The sequence below is a fragment of the Rhineura floridana genome, chromosome 11, assembly GCF_030035675.1.
Source record: "Rhineura floridana isolate rRhiFlo1 chromosome 11, rRhiFlo1.hap2, whole genome shotgun sequence".
NCBI classification, from domain to species: Eukaryota; Metazoa; Chordata; class Lepidosauria; order Squamata; family Rhineuridae; genus Rhineura; species Rhineura floridana.
In genome coordinates, this window is record NC_084490.1 from 36,150,087 (window position 1) to 36,176,031 (window position 25,945).

Here is a 25,945-nt window from a genome sequence, read left to right on the forward strand (position 1 = left end):
TGATATTAACCACTGTTCCAAAACCTAGAGGCAGTCTATTTCTTTTTTTTTTTCCTCCACCAACAAAAGAGTTAATATTCCAGGCCTGTTATTATAGTCTGGCCAGCACAGCACAGTTCTTATCTACGTCCAGGAATGCAAAACAATTCTGGTTCACAACACCAAGCGATTAGTAACATATACGAACAGCAGATTCGTCCAAAAAGAAATAGTCCAAGGAGAAAAATAGTCCAAAATATATTTCCATCAAATAATAATTACCTCTCATCCGTTTTTAAACTTTAAAACTCCAAATTCAGGCCAGCTTTTTGTCGTAAAAAAAATATATAAGTTGTTTACATTTTCTTTCTTCCTTAATTATATTTAAACGAGAAAAAGTATGACTCACCCAGATTTCTCAGTTGCTGATTCGTAAACAAATCCCTTTTATTGTAGTAATTTAAGCCAAATGATAAGATTTAGACAGAAGTAGGCTCGCTGGTTAAGGACTTTTTTTAAGAAGAAAAAAAAACGCTTCACTTTTTTCCAGCACAGCTTGCTGGAAGTCCTGACTCCATCTTCAGCCGATTGGTATGCCTACTTATCTCAGGGATTTCCTGATCAATTCCAGCAGCCGACAGCTCAACGAAGTCCTGTGGAAAATCTGATCGGTTCTCCTATACCTTGGAGAACATTTAAGCCAGTCAAAGTTTCCTCTTGGCTGGCTTTTAAACTGAAAAAAGCTTCCTCTGAGGCAGAGGTCTCTCAGAGACAGTCACCAGCTGAGCACTCACTTCCGGGAAGTCCGAGAATCCCACCCATCTGTTTGGAAGGGCAGTATTATTCCAAGCCAAGTCTGCATTTCCTACCCACATTTTTCCTCAATGTCTCTTTTACTTCTTTATTTCTCAGACAATAGATAAGAGGGTTGAGAGCTGGTGTGACCACTGCATATTAAATGGACACTATTTTATTGAGATTAAAGGGATGAATTTTTCTAGGCCGAGCGTACATGAAGACTGTTGTTGAGAAGAAGATGATGACTACAGTGAGGTGGGAAGCACAAGTTGAGAAGGCTTTTTTCTTCCCTTGGGTTGTGGGGATGTTAAAAATAGAAGTGATAATGAATATGTATGACAAGATGGTAACATACAGTGGGACCAAGAGGATGACCAAAGCCAAGATGAAATCGACCAACTCAGCCACTGACATGTCAGTGCAGGAGAGGTTGAGTACAGGGGAGATGTCACAAAAAAAGTGATTAATGATTCCAGGGCCACAAAAACTCAATCTAGAGATGAAGATGACCTTGACAAAAGAGATGGAGAAGCCACATACCCAGGAGAGCACACCTAGCTGGAAGCATAATGTATGGGTCATGATGACTGGATAGCGAAGTGGGTTACATATGGCTACATAGCGATCAAATGCCATGACGGCTAGGAGGACACACTCAGTGCACATAAGGGAGATGAAAAAGTAGAGCTGTGCCATGCAACTCTGGAAGGAGATGACTTTGCTCTGTGACCAGAAGTTCACCAGCAATTTTGGAAGTGTGACACTGATATACCAGATTTCTAAGAAAGACAAATTTCCCAGGAAGAAATACATGGGTTTGTGAAGGTTCCGGTTACATTTTACTACAGAGATAATGATGAGGTTCTCCAAGACTGTTAGTATATAAGTGAGGAAGAAGACAACAAAAAGAAAAAGTTGGATCTCCAGCCCAGCGGGAAACCCCAGCAGGATGAATTCAGAGATGATAGTTTTGTTCTCCATCTCCACAGTAGATGTCATCTGTATATACCACTGATGGAATCCTAAACCTTAAAGAATACAATTTAGATTTAGTAAAGTAAAATGTACAACATAAAGAGAAAAATAGTCATATGGGGTTACAATTTAGACAACTGTAAGCATTTTTAACTCTCATAGACTTCACCAACAGAGCCATCCTAGTTTGCCAGGGAGCCTTGTCAAATCACGTAAAGGTGGAGGAATGGTTCTTTCTTCCATTTCTCTGTGCCATCTCCAGGTAAATGTAGCTGAGGAGCCCAAGGATTAGGCCACTTGGGGGATTCACACATGGATTCAATGTCACTAGTGCTCACCCCAGAAATGTCCAATTCCAGGACTTTCTATTTTCTAACACCAGCAGAGGATATAGTTGTCTTCACAGCAGGGCCCCCTACTGTGGTGAAGTTCTCCACTAGCAGTTTTCTTCTCTACTGGGGGAGACTATGGGAGAGGCACCTCTGTGCTACCCTAGCTCCACCACCACCAGCCACCATAAACATTGTGGGGAGGGGGAGGTAGGATTGCACTCAAAGAAAGCACTCTCCCGTTTAACTCCATTGATCCTAAGCACATAAATTAGGATGTCCATACATTTTAGTAATAAATTAATGTCTAGGTTTTAGGAATGAAGTACCAACACTTATTATACCATTGATATTATTCAGCTTAAGCAACCATTTAAGGCCAACACTATATCAAAAATATTTCAAATTCTTGTGTATATGTAATAATAATATAATAATAAACTTTATTTCTACCCCACCCTTTTTCCAATAGGACTCAGAGCGGCTTACAACTAAAAACAACACCATTAAAACATATAGAAATATACAATTAAAATAGAATTAAACTATGAGAAAAATTAAAAACCATAAAACATACGTTAAAAACAGCGGACAATTTAAAATAATAAAATCATATACTGCAGTCACCAATCCTATGACATTTAATCTTGGTCGTTCTCTATCCCAAATGCCCGTTGAAATAAAACAGTCTTTACTTGTCGCCGGAAAGACGGCAAGGAGGGAGCTAATCGCACCTCACTCGGGAGTTCCATAGCCTAGGGGCGGCCACCGAAAAGGCTCTATCTCGTGTCTGCATCATACGTACTTGCGAAGGTGTGGGGAGCACAAGAAGGGCCTCACCTGAAGATCTCAAATCCTGGACAGGTTCATGTAGGGAGATACGATCTGTCAAATAGGCTGGACCTGAGCCATATAGGGCTTTGTAGGTCAAAACCAGCACTTTGAATTGTGACTGGAAACAAATTGGCAGCCAGTGGAGCTGTTGTAACAGGGGAGTTGTATGGTCCCTGTAACCAGCCCCGGTTAGCACACTGGCTGCAGCTCTTTGTACCAATTTAAGTTTCCGAACAGTCTTCAAAGGCAGCCCCATGTAGAGCACGTTACAGTAGTCTAAGCGGGATGTAACCAAGGCATGCATCACCCTAGTCAGATCAGGCAGCTCCAGGAACGGGTGCAGCTGGCGCACCAGTTTTAATTGGGCAAAGGCGCTCCTGGATACAACAGTAATCTACGCCTCCAAATTCAAAGCTGAGTCCAAGAGTACACCCAAACTGCGAACCTGAGACTTCAGGGGGAGTGCAACCCCATCCAGCACCAGTTGAATCCCTATTCCCTGATCTGCCCTGTGACTGACCAGGAGTACCTCTGTTTTATCAGGATTTAATCTCAACTTGTTTGCCCTCATCCAGTCCATCACTGATGCCAGACACTGATTTAGGACCTGTACGGCTTCCTTGGCTTCAGGTGGAAAGGAGAAATAGAATTGAGTGTCATCGGCATACTGATGGCACCAAACCCCAAAACCCCGGACAACCTCTGCCAGCGGTTTCATGTAGATGTTAAATAACATGGGGGACAAAACTGAACCCTGAGGGACCGCATAGGTCAATGGCCAGAGGGTCGAGCAGGAGTCCCCCAGTACCACCTTCTGGGTTCGGTCCTCCAGGAAGGACTGGAGCCACTGTAACACAGTGCTCCCAAGTCCCATCTCAGCAAGGCGGCCCAGAAGGATACCATGATCGATGGTATTGAAAGCCGCTGAAAGGTCCAGTAGAACCAACAGAGACACACTCCCCCTGTCCAGTACTCTGCATAGGTCACCCACCAAGGTGACCAAAGCCGTCTCTGTCCCATAGCCAGGCCTGAAACCAGATTGAAATGGATCCAGATAATCCGGATCATCCAGGAATCTCTGGAGTTGGGCGACCACCACACACTCTATTATCTTGCTTAAAAATGGAATATTGGAGACTGGCCGGTAGTTGCCTAGTAAAGAGGGATCCAGGGAGGGCTTGTAGTTTAACATAGGCTGCAATTCCATATTTACTTATAAGGGAATAAACATAAATGAACTCAGTGGTACTTCCTTCTCAGTAGGGATGGGGAGAAATTCAATTCAGTTTGAAATTAAAGTTGAATCTATCATTTGGAAAATCTGCACTTTTCAACACATCATGATAACCAAAACACAGCCATCCTTTGAAATTCACACTTTTCTGAATGCTGCAATGCAGTTCTCCAATCAAGCAATGTTTACAAAAATGCATGTATTAAGGAAGTTGCATAAAAATGAATTTATTACTAAAAATAGCATATAGAATTCATTACATTAGGAGAAATGCTTGCAAAAAAGTGTACATTAGTCAAAATTGCATACCAAAATGTGTTTATTATGAGAAATTTGAACTAAAATGCTGAAGAACTTTCATGAGGGTTTTTTTTCTTAAAAATGTGGAGAATTTAATATTGGAAGAAATGAGAAACTGAGATAACTGAAATTGACAGATTCTTTCATTCCTTGCTTCTGAGTGGACTCATATTGGATGGCATTGTTAATTTTCTGAATCTTTCTTATATATGAACATGGGAGGTGACTGAGCAAGGTAAGAGAAGAAAAAGCTCTGCAAAACTTTTCAAAGACAATTCTATATTATAAAAATTATTCTGACTCTCTTCAGGGCATGGGTTGAACAAATGTGCATGAAACAACCAAACATAACATTCTGAAGCAAAGCAGGTTTGGGTCAGGTCACTGCCTATATGGGACACATCTTCATATCCTCACATGTGCCTCCTTGAAGGAAGAAAAATGGGATAAAAAGGTAATAATTACTTTAATTTTTTTTTAAATAAAAGATTATTCAAGATTAATTGTCTATCAGTGCAATTTTATGCATGCTTACTCAGAATAAGTCCTACTGGATTCAATTGGGCTTATTTTCTAGTGAATGTGCTTAGAACTGCAGCCTAAAAGGCAAGATCCAAGAGCTACTTAAGCCATTTCCAGCAGCTTACATTCACATGAGTTTTTTTCAAAATGTTTTCCCTGCGCTGAATAGTGGATCCCCATATCATGACAAAACTGTTTTAGAATACTGTGTACAATCTGGGTTGCCTCACGTCAAAAAGGATATTGTAGAGTTGGAAAAGGTTGGAAAAGATGATCAAGGGGATGGAACAACTTCCCTATGAGGAAACATTTCAGCATTTGATGTTTTTTAGTTTAGAGAAAAGGCGAGTAAGAGATAACATGATGGAAGTTTATAAAATTATGCATGGTATGGAAAGAATGGATAGAGAGGTTTTTCTCCCTCCCTCCTAACACTAGAACTTGTGGACATCCAATGAAGCTGTATGCTGGATGATTGAGGACAGATGAAACAAAGTACTTCATACAGCCCATAGTTAAACTATGGAATTTGCTCCCAGAGGAGGCAGCGATAGCCACCAACTTGGAGGGCTTTAAAAGAAGATTAGACAAATTCATGGAGGATAAGGATATCAAAGGCTACTAGCCATAATAGCTATGTTCTGCCTCCACAATCAGAGGCTGTATGCTTCTGAATATCAGTTGCTGGAAACTGCAGGTGGGGAGAGTGCTTTTGTGTTCAGGTCCTGCTTGTGGGTTTCCCACAGGCATTTGCTTGGCCACTGTGAGAACAGGATGCTGAACTAGATGGGCCATTGCCCTGATCCAGAAGGTTCTACTTGTTCTATGTTCTTAATGCCCCTTGCAGCAGAAGCCTATTCATGTCAACTCAGTTATAAATCTCACTGTGCTAAATGGGGCTTAATCCCAGGTAAATGTGTTTAGAATAGCAGTCTTAATTTACAGGCAGTTCAGAATTACCTATCACACCACACACATGCACATATACACACACGCCCCTAGGGTTGCCAGGTTCATGGCCTGAGACTGATCCTGTATCTTTAGGAGAAGAGAAAGTCAGCCAAGTGCAGGTGTTCTTGCAACTCTGTAATGGGAAAAACCACAAGGTGGAATTCTCCTTTCCCCCTGCACAACTTTTAAAGATACAGAAGACCTCTTGGAGGCCAAGCCTTCAACTATCTTCAAAAGTTGTGCAGGGGGAAGGGAGAATTCCACACATACCATCTCAACTTCCACAGTTGGAGTGTAATATGATAAAGGGGTACCTACAGTATGTGCATACAACTGCCCATGCATCTGCAGCTCTTTCCTATGTTCTAGGCAAGGTCTGGCAGCACACAGACTTCCCAGTGCTGGTGGGTCTTGCAGGGTAGGAGGCACACCAATATTAGGGGTGAAGTTGGTAGGTGCATATGGTGTATGTGTTGTGTTCATTCATACATTGAACATACGCTTTGCAGAGGCAGTTGGAATGGAATTTGTGAATCTCTCATTCAAAAGCATTTTTGTATATGGCATTCAGGAGCTCCAAACTGTGAACCACAAGTCCAGTGCCTTTTGGGGCATGTGGAACCAATATTTTATGCACCAATTTCTGTTAATTATCTGTTAATTATCTGTTGAGATAATTTTCCATAAGGGAAATAAAAATCAGTTGAAGAAAGATGGGAGGGAGGAATTATTAGGAAAAAAAGTATTTAGATCTGTTTCCTATATTGAAATGATTACTTGCAATTCTCATTAATGTTCCCACAAACAAACAAGCAAACAAACAAATAAAAACCCTTTTATATACATAATCATGCATTATTGACATTGGCTAGCTAGATGAGGTCATTTGTGCATTCAGTTATTGCATCACTGAACACAGAAGCTCTGATAAATTCTCAACTCACATTTGCTTTAAATGGTTCCAGAATCAAGTGTGGTAGTTTACATTCATAGGCAGTCATGTTGCTGGTTTCAAATTCTTTGCTCTGCGAATAAATCTAACAATGCAATGCCTTCATGCAGCCCATGGCACAACTGTAACAGCTTGCTCTTCTTTTTCATAGATGATGCAGTGGTTAGATAGATACCTTTCCTTTAAACAAAGTCCCCTGGCCTTCTGAAAATTCACCCATGAGTGCATGAATTGATTTATAATTAACTAGCGGGCAGTCTCCCCAATCTGGCATAATTCTAGATGCGAGGGGGATAACAGGGTTAAGGGAAACAAGCAAAGTCTTGAATAAACTTCTCCCTCAGTTTTGCTCTGTATTCCCTTGGTGTTAATTTATCAAGTTTAGCCTAACTTGAGTTAGATAGGGTGATGTGGAGGTTAACTCAAGTATGTAGCATTTAATATAATCAATTCAGAGAATTTGCTACTCTTCTGTATTTGGTTAAGGATAGAGGCCTAATTTTCTGAGCTTTACTTATTTACTTTCTAAATAGTTCAATGGATTTAGAACTATGGTTTGAAATCCTACACATAGCGCTGACTATGACTTACTATAACAATGTGTTTTGAAATATAAGAATACCAAGGTTCATGGGATGAAATTCACACCTGAACACACACACACACACACACACACACACACAGTCATAAAGGGTGAAAGGGCAGAATGTTAGATATTGAGAACAGTCTTTTTAAAAGATTTACCTCTTTTTGTTCTGATTGCCCCAGATGAGCAGGAAAAAGACTGCTGCATGTTAGAAGACTCTTCTCAGTGGCTAACACACTCTCCTTTCATACTGATTGACTCATAGGATGCTGGAGACATAGGGACCCTGCTCTCCCAAACATTAAAGGGTCTAAGACCCCCTGAGTCCCTGGCCTACTATACCCTTGGTTGTATACAAATGTGAGCTGTACAAATCAAGAACTACACACAAACACCTATGCTTGTATAGCTACATTTTGTACTTGTGTTCAGTATAATGTGTGAACAAGCCTATAGCATCTTCAGCTTAGACTTTAAGTTTATAATGTCCTCAGCTTAGACTGGGATCTTCCAGGCCTTTCCACTCTTTCTCCACCTTGTCCTCAGTTCTGCTATCATAATACTAAAGTATTCTAGAAACCCCCTAGTCAGTCCTTGTCTACATTGTATGAAACATACGCTAAGCACCACTATCTGCCTGTTCTTCAGTTAGCCCTTGTTCCTCCTCCACATCTACCCCCCCACCATACACTTACATAAACATCCCCTCTCAAAATAAGTAGCAAAATAAGGGGGAAAAAATTAAAGATGATTGTGGCTACCTGCTTTCTTCTAGATGGGCAGGTAACAGGAGCTCTTTCCATGTGCTTTGGGAATTTTTAGAAGAAACAAACTTCTGCAAAAACTCCATCAGCTATTTCTGATGAGCTACCGCCACCATTTTCCTCAGTCAGACCTTATTTTAAGCTCAATGATCTGTCCTGAATTGCCTGAACTAGCTTGCTGTCTCAGCTCCAGTGGTGAACACTGTCCATCAACAATGTTGCAGTAAGATTCAACTGAAAGTCTAGTCAGATTTATTTATATTTATTTATTTATTATTTGATTTATATCCCGCCCTTTCTCCCAGCCAGAGCCCAGGGTGGCAAACAAAAGTACTAAAAACACTTTAAAATAGACTTTAAAATAATTAAAATATTTCATATGTGGACTTGGGAAGGAGTGCCATCTACCAGAACAAGTTCAAGGTTCTTCTATTAATTTACAAGGCACTTAAAAACTTGGATATCTTAAAGCCCACCTGATACTCCCACTGGATCACTGAAGTCTTTTGGGGGAGTTGCTGTTAGTAGTGCCCCATGCCTCAGAAGCACAGCTCACATCTACCAAGAGCTGTGCATTCAGTCCTGTGGTACCCACTTCTGTGGAACTCCCACTTGGCTATGATAATACGGGTCTCCTCCCTATTGAACTTCTGGCACTTGGTGAAGACTTCTTTATTTAAGCAAACATTTTGAGCAAGGTTGTTCTGGTTTTATGGTTAATTTTAACTGATTTTATTTTGTAACCTCATCGTGTTGAAATAAATAAAAAAAACTTAAAGCACTTGCCATTTTCCCGAGGCAGCAAAAATACCTTGGTCTGGGCCTGAATCCAACAGTGCCAAGGATATAGTAAGATATTACTTTCAGGAAATTTTGTTCTCCTACCCTTCAGGTCTTCTATGTGAAACCTCTTGGTGCAACCTTTGATTGGGATGGAGGTGTGGATTATAGGTGCACAACATCAACGCTCCCCAGACCCCAGCAGAGGCTGACAAAGTCCATGAAACATGAAAGCTTCATCCCACCCCCTCCAGCAGCAAGGATTAGAGATTTAGGATTGCAGCCTAAAGCAGCAAACCTACACACCTAGGAGTAAGTCTCATTGAACTTAATGGGGCTTACTTCTGAGCAACAGACAATGGATTGTACTGTTATTTGTCCTTTGATTACTCCCTTATCAACAAGGTCTTCAGAGTGCTATACACAATTTTATGTAATGGAATCAATTGGAAAGTTTGTATTTAAAGATTCTAATACCTTAAGCAACTTTCACACAATTGTTAATGGTTGCAAGTTGTTTTAATCTTTAACGATGGGAAAGGAATTATTAAAAGGTATTTTTTCATATTTGTGCCTCCCCTTTGTTTGGATTTAAATATTTGTGGGTTATTTTGGGAGGTGGAGATTTGATGGCCCGAAGTCTATTAATGAACTTAAAGTGAACTGAAAGGCCACTGTAGGGGATTTCTAATGAGCTGTTTGTGGTCAATGAAAAGTCAGCTTCTCAAGGTGAAATGGGTTCAGCTTGACACTTTGGCACAGGACAAGATCAGACCAGCAAGCAAAAGTTACCCAGAAGCTTTTATAGGGGCCGGGTGACATCACCTAAGCCATCCTGGACAATTGTAGAAAAGTTTCCTCACTGGTGTGGTTTGCTTCTCTGGAATTTTGTCTGTTAATGCAGAGCGTGAGTCTGCCAAATAACTCTCAAACACAATCTTTATGATTAGGTATGGGGTAAAGGTGAGAGAGGGAGAGGGGGACAGAGACAGAAAGAGACATTCTGAAGAATTTGTTGGTTCACCTCACCCCCTCAAAAAAAACCTCCTTAAGCCTACATCTCTTTTTCTCTGCCTCAACACATGTTGAAACATTTGGAGAAAGATCCTCTGGAGCTTATGCAAATGCAATCTCAACAGAAGAAATTATTTGATGAGTGTCTGATCTTTAGTCCTATGCATCACTAACTCTTGCTTTTATTAAATTGAGCCACACGTTCCCCATAGCATGGCAGGGCAATGCCAGATAAATAAGAGCTCAGCTAATTCCGAAGACCATAACAGAAGGAATCCTCATGAGAAATAAACATTATCTCATGGCAGTGTGTGTCACCTTGTAGAAAATAAATCATTTGAGCTATAAAAATGTTAGATACATTTCTCCCTTTCCAGAGAATCAGTTTGGTCATGTTGCTGAGAGACTTACTGGATTATCATCTCAATGAGTGTGGTAAGTATTTGGAATTTTAGGACAAGAATATGTCCACACTAGAATACATATCTTATACCAGCTGTGTAGGTGGTCATATACTTTCCAGATTCTTATAACATTGCTTTCAGTTGTTACATGTACAGTGGAACTACAGTTTGTAGTGCATGTATGTGATTATATACTAGATCTTTTACAAGAACTTCTAAATTGTTTCCTCACTATTTTTTAAATGGCTTGGCTGTGTGAGGCCTGGATTCAGTTCCTTTTCAGCCATTAAAATAAATGAGTGGCCTTGGGTAAGTGATTGCTATATAATGGGAGTAGGTGGTAGGCAACATCCTGCTGTAATACAGCGTTTCACATACAGATAAGCCTACACAATTCAGATCCCAGAGCACAACAAGCAGAAAAAAGTTTTCAGCAAGCAAGACTAAAATGACATTCCATTGCAGCCACATGGTATCATCTAGATGACTTTAGCCGTAGATTCATCAAATGCTATTACTCTTTCTTTTGCAATATAATCCATAGAGAAACACTACAGTTCAGTAACAAAGGCAACTCTTTTTAAGCTGTTGAGCTTGCCCAGTATTAGAGTGACATTTTGGTCTGACAATCCAGTCGAGTGAATCTCTTCACATGCATGATTACAGATGAAAACTATTTGGATGATGTTCTAGCAAAAAATATCCTCATTTGATCGCCCCAACCACTAAGTATTCTGAATTATAAATGTCATTGAGTTTAGGTTTTAGAATGAAGCAAAGCATTGGACCTGACAAGGATATTCTTCAAAGCCTGGATGTTATTCACCAGTGGAATGGGTTGGAAGAGCCAAAAATGTGGTTAGGGATGTGAGAGAAATCAAGTGAGCCATGATTCCAAAGAAGGCACACGATCCAGTCTGCCCAGAATATTGCAGGGATCAGGGAGGGGTTTGTCCTGGAACCTGTGCATTGCTGGAATTCCACTCTTGTATGGATTTTTATGAGTTGGTCTGAGGGGTGACTGTCTTCCTTTAAAAAAGCAATTTCAGCTGCCTAAGAGTAGTTAGCCACACACAGGGCTCCTGCTGCTGCACTTTGAAATCAATGTAGCAAGTCTCGCTTGGAGTAAGGGATTTTGATGATGTGCCATTGCTCTCACAGAAAATTTTATGTACATTTTACGTTCGATTCCTCTTAAGGCTCTAAGAGGGAACTGAATGTTAAAACATATTACATGTACATAAAACACATAGCATTCCTCCTGAGAGCAATGTATGAATGTGCCTCAATCCATTCCGGCATTCATTTACACTTTCATTTGGTATTTTTTCATTCCACTGTAATTGGTTTAATTTGCACAAATGTCTCTTCCATTTCATAATCCACTGATGTGGAAATATATGGGTGGCATTTAATGCTAATTCTACTCAGAGCAGAATCATTGCTGTTAATAAGCACAGCTAACTTAGGTTTATTAATTTCAATAGGTCCACTCTGAGTAGGACTTGGTTGACTACAACCCTTCAATTTCATAGTTCAGTATAAATTACCCTGCCTTATTTCCTTTACTCAGGCACCAAGAAGGGACAGTTTAGTATCCTATTTATAGTCTACTGTTTGTGCCCTGGATTGTATTAATTCCTGTGGATGTATGAAACATTTTATAGGCACTCTCCTTTGCCTCTACCATATAACAACAAACTACAAATCAACAAACCTTTGGAAGGTGGGGAGAAAGGATGGGAATTTTCAATTAAATTTTAGTTTTAAAACCAAGCTTTAAGGGATAAATGTTCAACAATGAGCAGCCAAATCCAGGTGGTTCTTCCCACTTTCACAAAGAGGTTGAGACTTTAACTGAGAAGCACAGATAAAATCTATGGGTAAACACGAGATCACTTTTTTCATGTGAAAAGAACAATAATGAGTGATACATTTCATTGTTTGTTAACATTCACAGTAGGAAGCAGAAATCCTGACAAGGAAAGCAAAGACAGGACAGCAGCAATTATGCATCTATACATATGTAAATAATGTATATTGCAAATTCTCACATCAATTTAAGTTTTGATTTTTTAAAAAACCCTATCTCCATCCAGTGATGAACTGCATCAAAACAGATGTTATCTTTGGACCCATCCCTATTTGTGATTCATAGACCAATAGCTCTATTCAGAAAGTCCCTTGAATTATACATATCTAAGGATGGTTGCTATTTTGCCTAGTTCCCTTTATCTGATTGAGCTATACTGAAATAACATAAGTAAAGCGCTTTGAACAATATAAGGTTAAGCAAATTGTTTTGTTCATGAAGGGTGTGTCATTATTCAATTTGCATAGCCAGTATTTTCATAGCTGATGATATCTTCATTGCTATTTTTCTCATAGGTAGCCCCATTGGTCAATCAAACTGCCATAACAGAATTCATCCTCCTTGGATTTGGAGATCATCCTGAACTACAGATTCTGCTCTTCTTGGTCTTTTTGAGCATCTATATTTTATCCATAATAGGGAATCTTCTCATTGTTGTGTTAGTTGTGAATGACAGGCATCTTCATTCATCCATGTATTTCTTCATGGGGTACTTGTCCTGTTTGGAGATTTGCTATACCTCAATGATTCTGCCCAGAATGCTAGTCAGTTTTCTAACAGGGAATAGAACCATTTCATTTTCTGGCTGCTTTATACAATTGCATTTATTTGGCTTTCTGGTGACTGCAGAGACATATCTCTTATCTGTGATGTGCTATGATTGGTATTTAGCTATTTGGAAGCCACTGCAATATTCATTCCATATGAACAACAAAATCTGAATCTCTTTAGCAGCAGGGTCGTGCACAGGTGGCTGTTTTTCTTTCTCTGTAGTAGTCATATGGATGGCACAGTTAACTTACTGTGGTTTCAGTGGAATTGACCATTTCTTCTGTGATTTTATATCTCTAAGTAAATTGGCCTGTAATGATACTTCACTGATCATGGAGGTAACCCTTTTGCTATCTTCTATATTCACTTTCCCTTTATTTAGGTTAACGATAATATCTTACATTTACATCATCTCAGCCATTTTAAGAATCTCCAACACTTCCGGGAGGCAAAAGTCATTTTCTACATACTCCTCTCACCGTATTGTGGTCACCATTTTCTATGGGTTTTGATGATTGTTTATGTCCTCCCAGATGATGTCATACTGAGTGTGTCAACCAAAGTGTTCTCAACGTTCTACACTATCCTTACTCCAATAATCAATCCTCTCATATACAGTTTAAGGAACAAGGATGTTAAGGAGACTTTTGGGAAACTGGGACAGAAGTTCATGTTGTCCCTATGAATTTAGAAAACCAAATCATCCAAGCCATGCTAGATGTGTAAGACATGTAAATACAGAAACCAATTATGTTTGTTCGTTTTGATAGACCATAGAAAACAGGTCTGTGCAACTGCCGCACCTGAACCCCAAAGTGAGGCAGGGTATTCAGACTGAAGCAGGGACCCTCCAAGGCACCTGTCTCCCAGAAAAGTGATCTTAAGTGAATAGGGCCCTCTTTGGAGATATTCAGAGATATATGGAGGCGGTTTTTAAAAAGATCTAAGCCAGACAGCCCATCTCCAAAATGGTAGAAAAATGTAAACAACACCATATAAGGGAAATAACAGGGGAGGGGGAAGGATGGAAGCTAGAGTTTGTTCTTTGAGAGGTCTGTATTCCAACCCATGGCTAGAATGTCACCCAACACTCTTCATTTACATTGCTTGGGAAGCAGGATGCTGATGCTATAAAACCTTTCGCCCAGTGCCTTTTTTCTCTCTCTTTGGAAAGTTGTGTGAACATTACAAAGAATTTGTTGCTGGTGTTTTGACTCAGCTTGTCACTTAATTCTTTTTCATCCTTCTCAATCCATCCCAGTCCCTTCTTCATTAATTTTTAAAATGTTTGTTGTCTCTTGTCTGTATCTCAATTACTTAGACTATTATTCTTCAGTTAGTACAAGTATGGAAACAACGTCACTTCCATGTGTCCTTTTCCCCTAATTTGCCCAAAGTCTTTTTTTTTTGGCATTTTATTTACAGCTATATCCTCCCTCATTCAGTTCTATTCATTTATCCTTCAGTTAATAACCAGCCTGCTTGTTTGTTTTTCTGTCCTTTTCCATCCTTCCAAATCCAACACGGTCCTTTATTTAACATTTTTAAAAGTATTGTCCCTTGTCAGTGTCTTAATGGTTACTTATACTTATTTGTTATTTATACTTTTTCTAACCCTTTTTTAAAGATGTTTTTAAAACTTTTTTTAAAAAAGTCGTCACTAATTTGAGTCCCATTTATTTTAGTGTGTCTACTCTAAGCATCACTGAATCTGGATCCAACCAATTGTTTGTAACAGCTTTATGCACATGTAGTACTCTGCCTGACTGTGGATCGGATGTTTAAAAGTATAATGTGAGTTCAGGATTCTAGAGAATTCTGTGGGATCAGAAGGGAGAAATATTTTTACAACAAAGGATAGAAACAGATCTCCAATGGATATCTCCATGCTGCAATATTTTGTTGTGATGGAGTTATCCAACAAAACAGAAGATAATGTGCATAAAATGAATATCTTTGTGAAAATAATATACAAAAATGCATTATATTTGGGGAAATTCCTTGCAAAACATGTGCATTAGTCAAAACTACACCCAAATATCATTATTTGGAGAAATTCACACCACAATGCTAACAAATTTTCAAAAGGATTAGAGAGAGAGAGAGAGAGAGAGAGAGAGAGAGAGAGAGAGAGAGAGCAAATTGCTTCAGAAATGTTGAGAACCGGATCTAAGGTTTTTTTTTAAAAAAAGATGAAGAAGAAGAAAAGAGAAACCAAGAACTGAAATTGACAGATCTGTCCATCCCTCATCTAAACAGATGTCTCACTTGGCTGAAACCCAGACTGAATGACAGTTGTAGTGAGAAGCTTCAAAAGCGTTGTCTTTCTCGGACTTCCCAGGAGGATCCCTATGCCTGTGCAGCCTCTGAGACGAGCTCTCGTCTTGGATGAAACTTTTCCAGTTTAAATTCAGTCAGAAGGCTCTTTTCTGACTGGGAATAATTTCTTCCGGTTAAAGAAGAAACGTGAGATTTCCTACATAGCTTTGTTTTGATTGTTGGAGTCTGGAATTCGTCAGAATTGTCTGTCTTCCAGCAGCTCAGACAGAGCGAGGATTTTTATGCTAGCTCAGCTGGATAAGTGACCCGTTTTTTTATACGGATTAACAGGCAAACATCCTCCTGTCTACATTCATCATTTTCTTATCTATACAGCTAAAGAGATTTGTCAAAGTAACAGCAATTGAGATAACCTAGGTGAGGTAAGACTTTCCTTTTTTTATTCACGGAACTAAGGGGGAAGAAAATATAAATAGCGTATCTTTTTTTTTATTGCAAAAAGCTGACATGGAAAATAGCATTCTAAAGATTAAACGGATGAGAGATTTCTGATTGAAAGAGATAAGACTGGGACTATTTTTCTTGATCTACTTTTTTTTTTCTTTTTGACGAATCTGCTCATTCTCTCTGCTACTAGCTATTTCGACGCTGTGAACTAAAGCCGTTCTTACACTTCTGGGCAGATAAGAGATAAGGGCTGTCTAGCGTGTGACGTTAGTTTGCTGGAAAGATTAACTCCTTTGTACCTGGTTAAAGAAATAAGCTGCTCTCTGTTTGGGACATTGAAAATTGAAGGAGTTTTGTTCCTTTGGTTTTAAGAATGACAATTAAGAAGATCATGGATGTACAAGAAGGGACTTTATCTCTAGACATGTTTCAGAAAATAATGAATGGGATTAACTCAATAAAACAAGAACTGAGAAATAATAGACAAGCGTGGAGAATTGAATTTCACGAAATGAGACAGGAGCTGAAAGAAACTCAGGATTCTATGAGAAAGGAGAATAAAGATAGATCTGGAAAACAAAAAAAGGATGGAAGAGAAATTAAAGGCAAGGTTCAAACTATGGAGATTGGCTTAATTATGGACATGAAAAAAGATTTGGATTTTCTGGCTGTGATGGATCCTGGAGACAAATATTATAGTTTGGAATTCAGCGCTGTCCTTGAAGGAATTGAAGAGATTGGAGATAAAGATATTATCGGTTCAAGAAAATTCTTGGACTGGAAGGATTTGATGGAACTTGAAATGGAGAAAGTTAACAGAATTAATCCCTGTTTTGTGTCAATGGAAAAACCTTCAAGAGATGTACTAGTGTATCATGTGGAAAAGAGGAACAGAGATGCGGCTTTGCAACAACACTTCAGTGATACGTTTGGATTTGATGGTAAGAAAACATCTTTGATGGAGGAAATTCCTATCAGACTTTTATTATATGACTATGACAGCAAGATTTTTGGGTGCGTAAAGATGGAAGATGGAAGATGGACCCAATATGGATAATGACAGAAGAGCGATTTAAAATTACTGGACTTAGTAGATTTGATGAGTTGGATTAATTGGCATGTTTATTTAGAAAAAAAATTGATTGACATATATCTCAAGGATTGGAAACTTCTCTTTGACTTTTTGTGGAAGATTAAAATGATATGATGTTAATGAGATTTGAAACCAACTAAGATAACCGTTGGAGGAAGGTGATTTTATAATCTATTAAGAGATAGGTTTGTTATATATTATAGATTTATAGCTGAACTATGACAAATCGGAAGTCAATATTCTTTCTTTTTTATATATATATATATATTTTCTTTCTTTTTGTATTGTACTAGTTATTGATTTGTGTTGTTTTCTTTTGTATTGTTTTGGTTTTGAAAATTGGAATAAAAATTAATTGAAAAAACAAAACAAAAGCATTGTCTTTCTCTGACAACAATAATGTGAGTTGAGCAGTAATAAGGCAGAGGGGACTAAATTCAATTGAAACTGATAATAAGCCAAGCCAGTGTAAAGACATTTGATTTCAAAAGTGGTTTAGACAAATTCATGGAGATTAAGGCTATCAATGGCTACTTGCTACAGCAGCTATGTACTGCCTCTGGTATCAGAAGCAATATGCCTCTGAATATCAGTTGCTGGGAATCACAAGTGAACAGAGTGCTATTGCACTCACATCCTGTTTGTGGGCTTCCCATAAGCATCTGGTTGGCTACTGAGAGAACAGGATGTTGGATCAGATGGGTCTTTGGTCTAATTGAGCAGGGCTCCTCAGAGGTTCTGAACAGGTTCTAGTAGCAAATGGCCACACTGCAAAGAGGCATTCAAAATGCATCCTTGTACCGGGGTCGGGGAGTCTAAGCAATTTGGACTGCATAACGTTAAATGGACTCAGCTCAAATTTGAATCCCACAAAACCATTGAGCTAAGGGTTTAGCTCCAAGTGGTAGAGGTATAAAAATGTGATTGTTTAAAACTTCATTAAAACTGTAGTTCTCTGTAACACCAATGAATCACTAGTCATGACTTTCTACAAAGGTCGATGGACCTGAATGCTGCAAACTCAGGAAGGAATCCATTTTGCTGTGCAACAAACACTTTGTTAACATTTTATTTAACACTTGGTGCGGGGAAAATAAACTCCACCAAAATACTATAACTCCTTTAAATAAAATTTCCTTTTTAAATAAGAACTTCACTTGGTCCACATTTATTGTTAATGAAGAAAAGCACTTGGATTACATATAGGTGATAGGCACATATGCAAATATGGGTGACCATTTAAAAAGGGTGTGTAGAAAATGGCTTCACTATGCTATACACCTATATAGGGTTTAAATCATTCTTTCAAGTCTTCCTCTAAGAGATCCTAGGAATTATGAGTAAAGTGAACCTTCCAGATTTGCACTTCCCAAACTAACACATGAAACAAAACAAGATCTTATTTGAAATGTGACCTTCTCTGAAGTTTATGCTGCAGTTTTTCAACCAAAGAATGCATACAAAAATACATGTAATGGTAAAAAGTGCACGCACACACACACAAAGTGTGTAGAATTATAGAAATGGAAATAGCTTACAAAAATGCCTTCTATTAAATGAAAAATGCTTGCAAAAAGACATATACTAGGCAAAAGTGTTTGCCAAAATGTGCCTTGAAGGAGAAATGCATGCAAAAACGTGTAAGAATTTTCATGATATTTTTTTTTTAAATCACAAATGAATGCAGAAACTGCATGAATTAATCTTATGGTTGAAAAAATGAGAAACTGAAAGAAACCAAAAATTTACAGATTTATCCATCGCCAAATGCAGGTTGGTGGAATGACCAAAATTGTCAGGTTGACTCTCACCACCCTAACTACACCTCCTGTGGTTCTCTGGAGCAGGGAAATGATCCTTAAACCAGCTTAAGTACATAGGGTAACAGAGGTGGGTAGAGGAAAGATTTTGGCACATTAGAGCCAAAGAGTATTTTGCCCATATAATGTCTCTTCTACCAACAAACCATGATTGGAGCTCCAATATTTTTCAGAAAGACCCGGCTCCTGCTCACCAACTTTTTCAAAGCTTCTTTCACTTCCTTATTCCTTAAGCTATAAATCATTGGATTGAGCAGTGGGGTGACCACTGCATAAAAGACTGATGCCACTGTATCTAGCTTGGATGAGGAAGGGGAGATGGGCCGTACATATATGAAGATAACTGTAGCATAATAAATCACCACTACAGTCAGGTGTGAGCCACAAGTGGAAAAGGCTTTCTGTCTCCCACTGGCTGATGGGATCCGAAGTATGGTTGAGATGATGAAGATGTAGGATACCATGGTGAGCATGCAGGTGCTAAGGATGACAAGGGAGGCCAGCACTGAGACAAGAGTGGAGCTGAGAAAGGCATTGCCACATGACCGTCTCAACAGGGGCCCAGCATCACAAAAGAAATGGTTTATCTCCTTAGGCCCGCAGAATGAGAGCTGGGAGATGAGGACAATGGGAAGCAAAGGAGCCAAAAATCCACCCACCCAGGCTGCTGTCACCAGCCAGGTAGTTACTTGCAGAGTCATAAGGGTCGAATAATGAAGAGGACGACAGATGGCCAAGTAGCGGTCATAAGCCATAGTAGCCAGGAGGAAACACTCAGTGGAGCCCAATGCAAAGAAAAGATAGAGCTGGGCAATGCAACCTGCCACAGTGATTTGACTCCCATCAACCAGGAAGCTTTCCAGCATCTTGGGGACAGTGGAAGTTGTATACCAGATCTCCATGAAGGAGAAGTTGCCAAGGAAGTAGTACATGGGGCACTGCAGCTTGCGGTTTGCCTTAATGGTTGAAATGATGATAATGTTGGCAGTGACAGTGAGAATGTAGGTGGCCAAGGCGAAGGTGAAGAACAGCATGCGGAGCTGCGGAGAAGCTGGGAAACCCAGGATAACAAATGCTTTTACCACACTCCTGTTGGTTGATTCCATGTTAACATCCTCTCTGGTTAGCGAAGTTGTGGGGAAGGAAGAGAAAAGGGAGCAAAAGAAGAAGAATATTATAAAACTTGAAATATTTAAGAAGCTCTATTAACATTTATTATGAGGAATGTCTGAAACATGGTAAATGTTAAAAACAGGGATGGAGAACTAAATGTGGCCCTCCAGCCCTCTCTATCTAGCCATCAGGACACTCCCCAAGGCACACCTCTCATTGGACTTCCTTTGTACCCCCTTGACTGGTTTTTCTGAGTGAGGATATGAGCGCTGATAATGTTTCCTGGTTATCAGAGGATAGGAAGGATAGGAAGAGGTATGTGTAGAAGGAAAGGGTAAAATTAACATTCATTGCTCCACCTGTTTTTTCTTATGGCCCTGCTCAACCACTGGCATGTGCCCCCCAGAAGGTTACCTAGCAGGGAATGCAGTAGAAAATGGTCTCCCACCCCTAGTTTAAAGCTCTAACAAAAAAATATTTCCTCATCCAGCATTCACATCAATAGTAATTGGACGTGTTAACTGTCTTAGGGGATTGTTAACACTCACTGGTTTCTCGGTTAGTCCTGGGTTGCACATGAACCAGAATAAAATGGTAGAAAACCTCCTGCATTTCTTTTTAAGCAATCACATCAGGGAGAAAAAATTCTACTGCATGCCTTTCATTGCTGAGCGATTTAAACAAAGTAAACAAATTATATGCAAACTTGATTGATAAGAATACATTGTAAATTCATTGATAAGATACATGCATTTGCCTTAATGAAGGGTAATCCACAGGACACACATAAAATGCTAGTTATCCAAGGCACATCAATACCATCAAGGCTAATAGGTAGACTGAAATTCTATAGAAATAGAGAACTAATGTAGATACTTCACTTGTTGTTTGCCACCCTGGGCTCCTTTTGGGAGGAAGGGTGAGATATATATTGAATAATGAATAAATAAAATAAAATGATTCCTTTTTTTAGTAGAAAATTCTAAACTTAATCAGCCAGACCATTTACATCTTCATGTCTCTCATCTTATCTATCGTCACTGAAAATTTCCTTCATTTCCACACATCCCCTCCCCAAATCTAGGAGGGAGAAATTTGCAGTCTGAGAAACAGGTTTACATTGTTTGGAGCTGCTATTTCAAGAGTCGCTTCACATACACAGGAGACCTAATCCATATCTCTGAGCGTTGGATAACCTTTGGGATATGTTCAGTAATAATCAATTATTTAAACATTATCTGTTTATCTCTCTCTCTGTCTATCAATAACCTAGATCATAATTCTTGTTTACCTAACTTAGATGGGAAAATTACTCCATGCGCTTTGTAGGGTGATGATGAGGAATAACCAGAGCTGTAAGTAGAGGAGATCTTTAGGGCCCTGCAACTTTAAGAAGGCTTCAGGTCTATCACCCAAATGTTTAGTGTTTGTTCTAAAACAAAAAAAGAGTAAGCCATTAGTTCTTTAATTTCTGGAGATGTCAAGAAATGGCTCCACAGGTGCTTTGGCCAATGATGGCAAAGCATTGGGATGATGACAACCACTAGGCCAGGGGTCACTAATATTGCCCATGGGATACATATATGCCCACAGAGGCTTTCCCTGCTGCCGATAGAGTTTCCTCCCTTACAGAATTTAGGCTTGAAAATAACATTCTGTTGTAGACAATAGAATAAGTTGCAGTGTGTGCTTGGTTGTGGTGTGCATGTGGTTTCTCCAGTTTGCAAACATACCTGTGGCCCCAAAAGGTTTGTGACTCCTGCACTAGGCACTAACTTTTATAAAATTAAACAGTATTAATATTTAATACAGTTCAGTGTTTCTACACATACTGGGCCACGTAATACTTTCAGGCAGCTGTGCATTAATTTTCCACCCTCGGTATTTTTATATTCTGTATTATAATTATGATTGCAGACCAGGGAATGACTGAGAGGAATCAGAGAGCCCTTCTGCTTCCTAGGAATGTTTTTCTTTCTTTTTTTTACAATAATTTTTATTCAAATTTTCATAAAACATAAAAAACAAAATCATAAAACATTCAAAGACAAAAAACAAAACAAAACAAAAATGATTAAACAAAAAAAAATAAAATGTTGACTTCCCATTTGTCACATATCAAATCAGTTATAGGTCTACAATATATAACAATCCTGTCTCTTAAATCATATTATCAAATCACTTTCCTCCAGTAGTTATCTTAATTAATCATCAAATCTCATAAACATTACTTTATTCTTTCCACAAAAAGTCAAAGAGAGGTTTCAATTCTTTAAGAAATATATCTATCAATTTTTCTCCAAATAAACATGTCAATTAATCCATCTCGTTAATAATTATAATAATCTTATTGTCATAATCATAGTCCAAATAAACATTTCGATTAATCCATCTCATCAGAATCTGTTAGGTCCAATAATTTCAATAGCCATTATTCCATTATCCCTATTAGTTCCATCTTCCATCTTCAATAGTCCTGTTAAGTCCAGTAATTTCAGTGTCCAAACTTCCATTATCAGTATTCCATAATAATCTTGCTGTTGTAGCCATAGTCATATAATAAGAGTCTGATGGGAATTTCCTCTATCCCAAATATTTTCTTGCCATCCATTCTGAATAAGTTGCTGAAACATTGTTGTAAATTCATATCTGTGTTCTTCTTTTTTAGAAAATGCACTGGCTCATCTCTTAAGAGTTTTTCCATTGTCACATGACTGCAGTTAATTCCATAGATTTTCTCTATATCAAGCTCCATCACATCATTCCAGTCCAGAAGATTATCCAAGCCATTGATAACTTTATCTCTAATATCTTCATTAATTTCTTCAGAGATAACGTTAAATTCCAAACAGTAGATTTTATTTCTAAAATCCATAAACTCCAGATCTTTTTCCAATTCCACATTTGTTCCAATCTCCAGGGCTTGTATCTTCCCTTTATTTTTTCTTTTCTCATCTCTGATCTCATTCTCCTCTCTCACAGGGTCCCCTATTTCTTTAAACTCCTGCGTCATTTTGCTCAGTTCAATTTTCAGCTCCTTACTACCCTGTCGCAGGGTTTGTTTCATTATCTCAATCTCATCCATTATTTTCTGAAACATAATTACTTCCAGATTCTCAGCCACTTTCTTGATTGCCATTTTTAAAACCACGAAAACAAAGCAAAACAAAAATAAAGAAGAACCACTTCTTATTTCAGCAACAATTGGGTTAATATTCCAGGCTTGATGACATCACAGTATAAACAGAGCAACCTGCCTTATCTCTCTATGTTCAAGAATGCAAAATAAATTTAGTTCCCAGCATCAAAACAGTTAGTGGCGTCGTGAAGAAGCAGATTCGTCAAAATAAAATAGACCAAAAAGAGAATAGTCCCAGACAATATAATATTCCTCGGAATAGAAATCAGGAATAGAAATCCCTCTTTTGTTTATTATCTTTAGAATGCACTTCCAGGACAGCTTTTTGCGACAGAAACAGAGATAAGCTGTTAATTTCGTGAATAACAGAGAAGAGCTATATCTCACCCAGAAGTTGTCCAAAGCCGATCAATCTGACAAATCTCCTTTTGCTGCAACAATTTAAACCAAGTAAAAAAAATAATAGAAAGAAGGGTGCTTGCCTGTTAGTCCGTTCTCTCTTTCAAGAAAAGATAAACGTATCGCTTAAGCAGATAGAGCTTGTTAGGAAGTCCGTCCGGCATTGTTGGCTGGACCTTATCTCATAAATTAATGAAATCCAGTCCTCCCAACAAAAACAGGCTTTGAGGTTGATCTCTACGTTTCTCCCTGCCCGGGAGAAATTTCATCAGTCAAAAAAAAAAATGTTCTGACTGATTTATATCTGAATAAGCTTCTTTTGAGGCGGGAGCCCGTCCCAAAAGCAGGCACAAGCGAAGTCACCCTTCCCGGAAGTCCCCTAGGAATGTTTTTCTTGATTGGGTTTTGTTTTGTAAGCTACCTTGTCCATTGTAAGTCGGAAAGGTGGCATTTGATATTATGATGGAATTGTTAATCTTCATCATAAATTGTTGCTGACATTTTAACGTGGTCATGGGAGTGTACAAGATTGTAACACCTAGGTAAGTCGCTCTCCCATTAATTGGTATGCAGGGGTTAATTTATACAGTATGCTTTTTAGCATACTTTAGGTCAGGGTGAGGAATCTTTTTCAGCCTGAGGGCTGCATCCCCTCATCAACATCATTCCATTAGCCACGTTCCAGTGGCTGGCAGAACCAGAGGGAAAAGTAGGTGGAGCAATGGATTGAACTCTTACCTTTGTAGGCTGCATTTCAACAACATACAAGTCAAAGGGTTACACATACACACACACAAACAAGGCACAAACACCCCTTCATCTTTTACCCAGGCAATCAAGGAGTATTAAGAACATAAGAAGAGCCTGCTGGACCAGGACAATGGCCCATCAAGTTCAACATCCTGTTCTCACAGTGGCCAGCTAGATGCCTGTGGTAAACCCACAAGCAGGACCTGAGCACAAGAGCACTCTCCCCTCCTGCAGTTTCTAGCAACTGCCATTCAGAAGGTCACTGCCTCTAGCTGTGGATGTAGAACATAGTCATCATGGCTAATAGCCTTTGATACCCTTATCCTTCATGAATTTGTCAAATCTTTTAAAGCCCTCCAAGTTGGTGGCAATCACTGCCTCCTCTGGGAGCGAGCTCCATAACTTAATTGTGTGCTGCGTGAAGTACTTTCTTCAACATTATCATAGTTCAAGAAGCTGCCACCTGCAGTTTAGTGACTTGCTATACAGGACAGCTGGACAAGATCCAGCAGCTCCTGACAATGAGACTAGGAGAAGCATGAGTGGATTCTGTATGTGTTCTGGAAGAAACAGGACTGCATATGAAGCAGACATGGTAGATTTTGCTGAAATATTCTCTCAGGAGTTACATTCAAGTTTACTCCACACACATTACATACATTGAACTTTGCATGTTGTTATAACCATAATGAAGCTGCTTCAAATGGCCTTCAGTGGCTGCCCCATGTGATGACTACAGTGTGTAGACTCAAATGTGTATAGAGGGTGTATGGGAATTTTCTACATGATACAACAGCTTCACGTGGCAAGTGACAGTACATACCACATGAAACAAGTATTATTCAGAAGCTGCTTTAAAAAGCTTATTTTTTGGATACTGTGATGTGTACATGAGTTCCAAGTGCCCCATATTGATTTGATGATGTTGACCATCATCAGAACTTATAGAGGTCACCTCCAATCAATGGGGGATCCCCCTTCCCCCTTTCTAGCCATAGCCCAAGCAGCAGGTTCCCCCAAACCTTGAAGGACAAGGGGCTAAGAGCTTCTTGGGTGGAGAGGAGGTTCAGAAATCAGCTTCCACAAGCTCCATTGTACATGAGTTTCCCTGGGATCCAACCCAAGATTTTATATTTTAACGGCATATCTGGAGGAAGATGATTATTTAAGGAGAAAAAATAAATACAGTGATGACTAAACACAAACATTATAACCACATGATCCAGGGATGGGGAACCTGTTGCTGGACTACAGCTCTCATAATACTTTGACATTGGCCATGCTGGCTGGGGGTAATGAGAGTCCAACAACATCTGAAAAATCATGGGTTCCCCATCCTGACTATAAACTCTTTCTAAAGCTATAACGCAAATGTGTCATGCACAGCTGCAAACTTAGTGTTCTCTGTCATGTAGAAGACAGAATTCCAACATGGTCTCCTCGATGAGCCTGTATTCCCTCTCTTTCCAGTTAAGTGGTTGGAGGGTGAGGAAAGGCCTCTGTGTGAGGCTTTGGAGAGTCACTGCAATTGGAATAGGCACTACTGGGAATAGTTGGGCCTGGAATCTGACTAAGCTTATAAAACAACTTCATATGGCTCATATTTTTACATTTCATGGAGGTATGGGGAATGGAAAATTTATTGACAACACTTTGGCTTACAGGGTTCAATCTACAATATTGAATAGTTTATGAGAAGCAATGACATTTAAGGTCCTCAACATATATTATTCCATTTGTTCTAGAAGAGGCATGGGGACCTTGGTGCCCTTCAAATATTGTTAGACTACAACTCCCATAATCCCTGACAATTGCTCATGCTATCTGTGTCTGATTGG

At 39.1% G+C, this 25,945-nt stretch overlaps 2 protein-coding genes across 2 annotated transcripts; both read right to left on the reverse strand.

Moving 5' to 3' along the window:
- Nucleotides 1-933: 933 nt before the first annotated feature.
- LOC133366071 (olfactory receptor 6B1-like) lies at nt 934-1,776 on the reverse strand. The gene has a single exon (XM_061588757.1). It carries the CDS (start codon nt 1,774-1,776, stop codon nt 934-936), a length of 843 nt encoding a protein of 280 aa, XP_061444741.1.
- Nucleotides 1,777-18,840: 17,064 nt separating this feature from the next.
- On the reverse strand, nt 18,841-19,812 carry LOC133367961 (olfactory receptor 6F1-like). The gene has a single exon (XM_061592047.1). The coding sequence runs from the start codon at nt 19,810-19,812 to the stop codon at nt 18,841-18,843; it is 972 nt and encodes a 323-aa protein (XP_061448031.1).
- Nucleotides 19,813-25,945: the final 6,133 nt, after the last annotated feature.

Coding starts and splice junctions, on each gene's coding strand:
- LOC133366071 (XM_061588757.1), bottom strand. CDS start 1,776: ATGACATCTACTGTGGAGATGGAGAACAAAACTATCATCTCTGAATTC.
- LOC133367961 (XM_061592047.1), bottom strand. CDS start 19,812: ATGGAATCAACCAACAGGAGTGTGGTAAAAGCATTTGTTATCCTGGGT.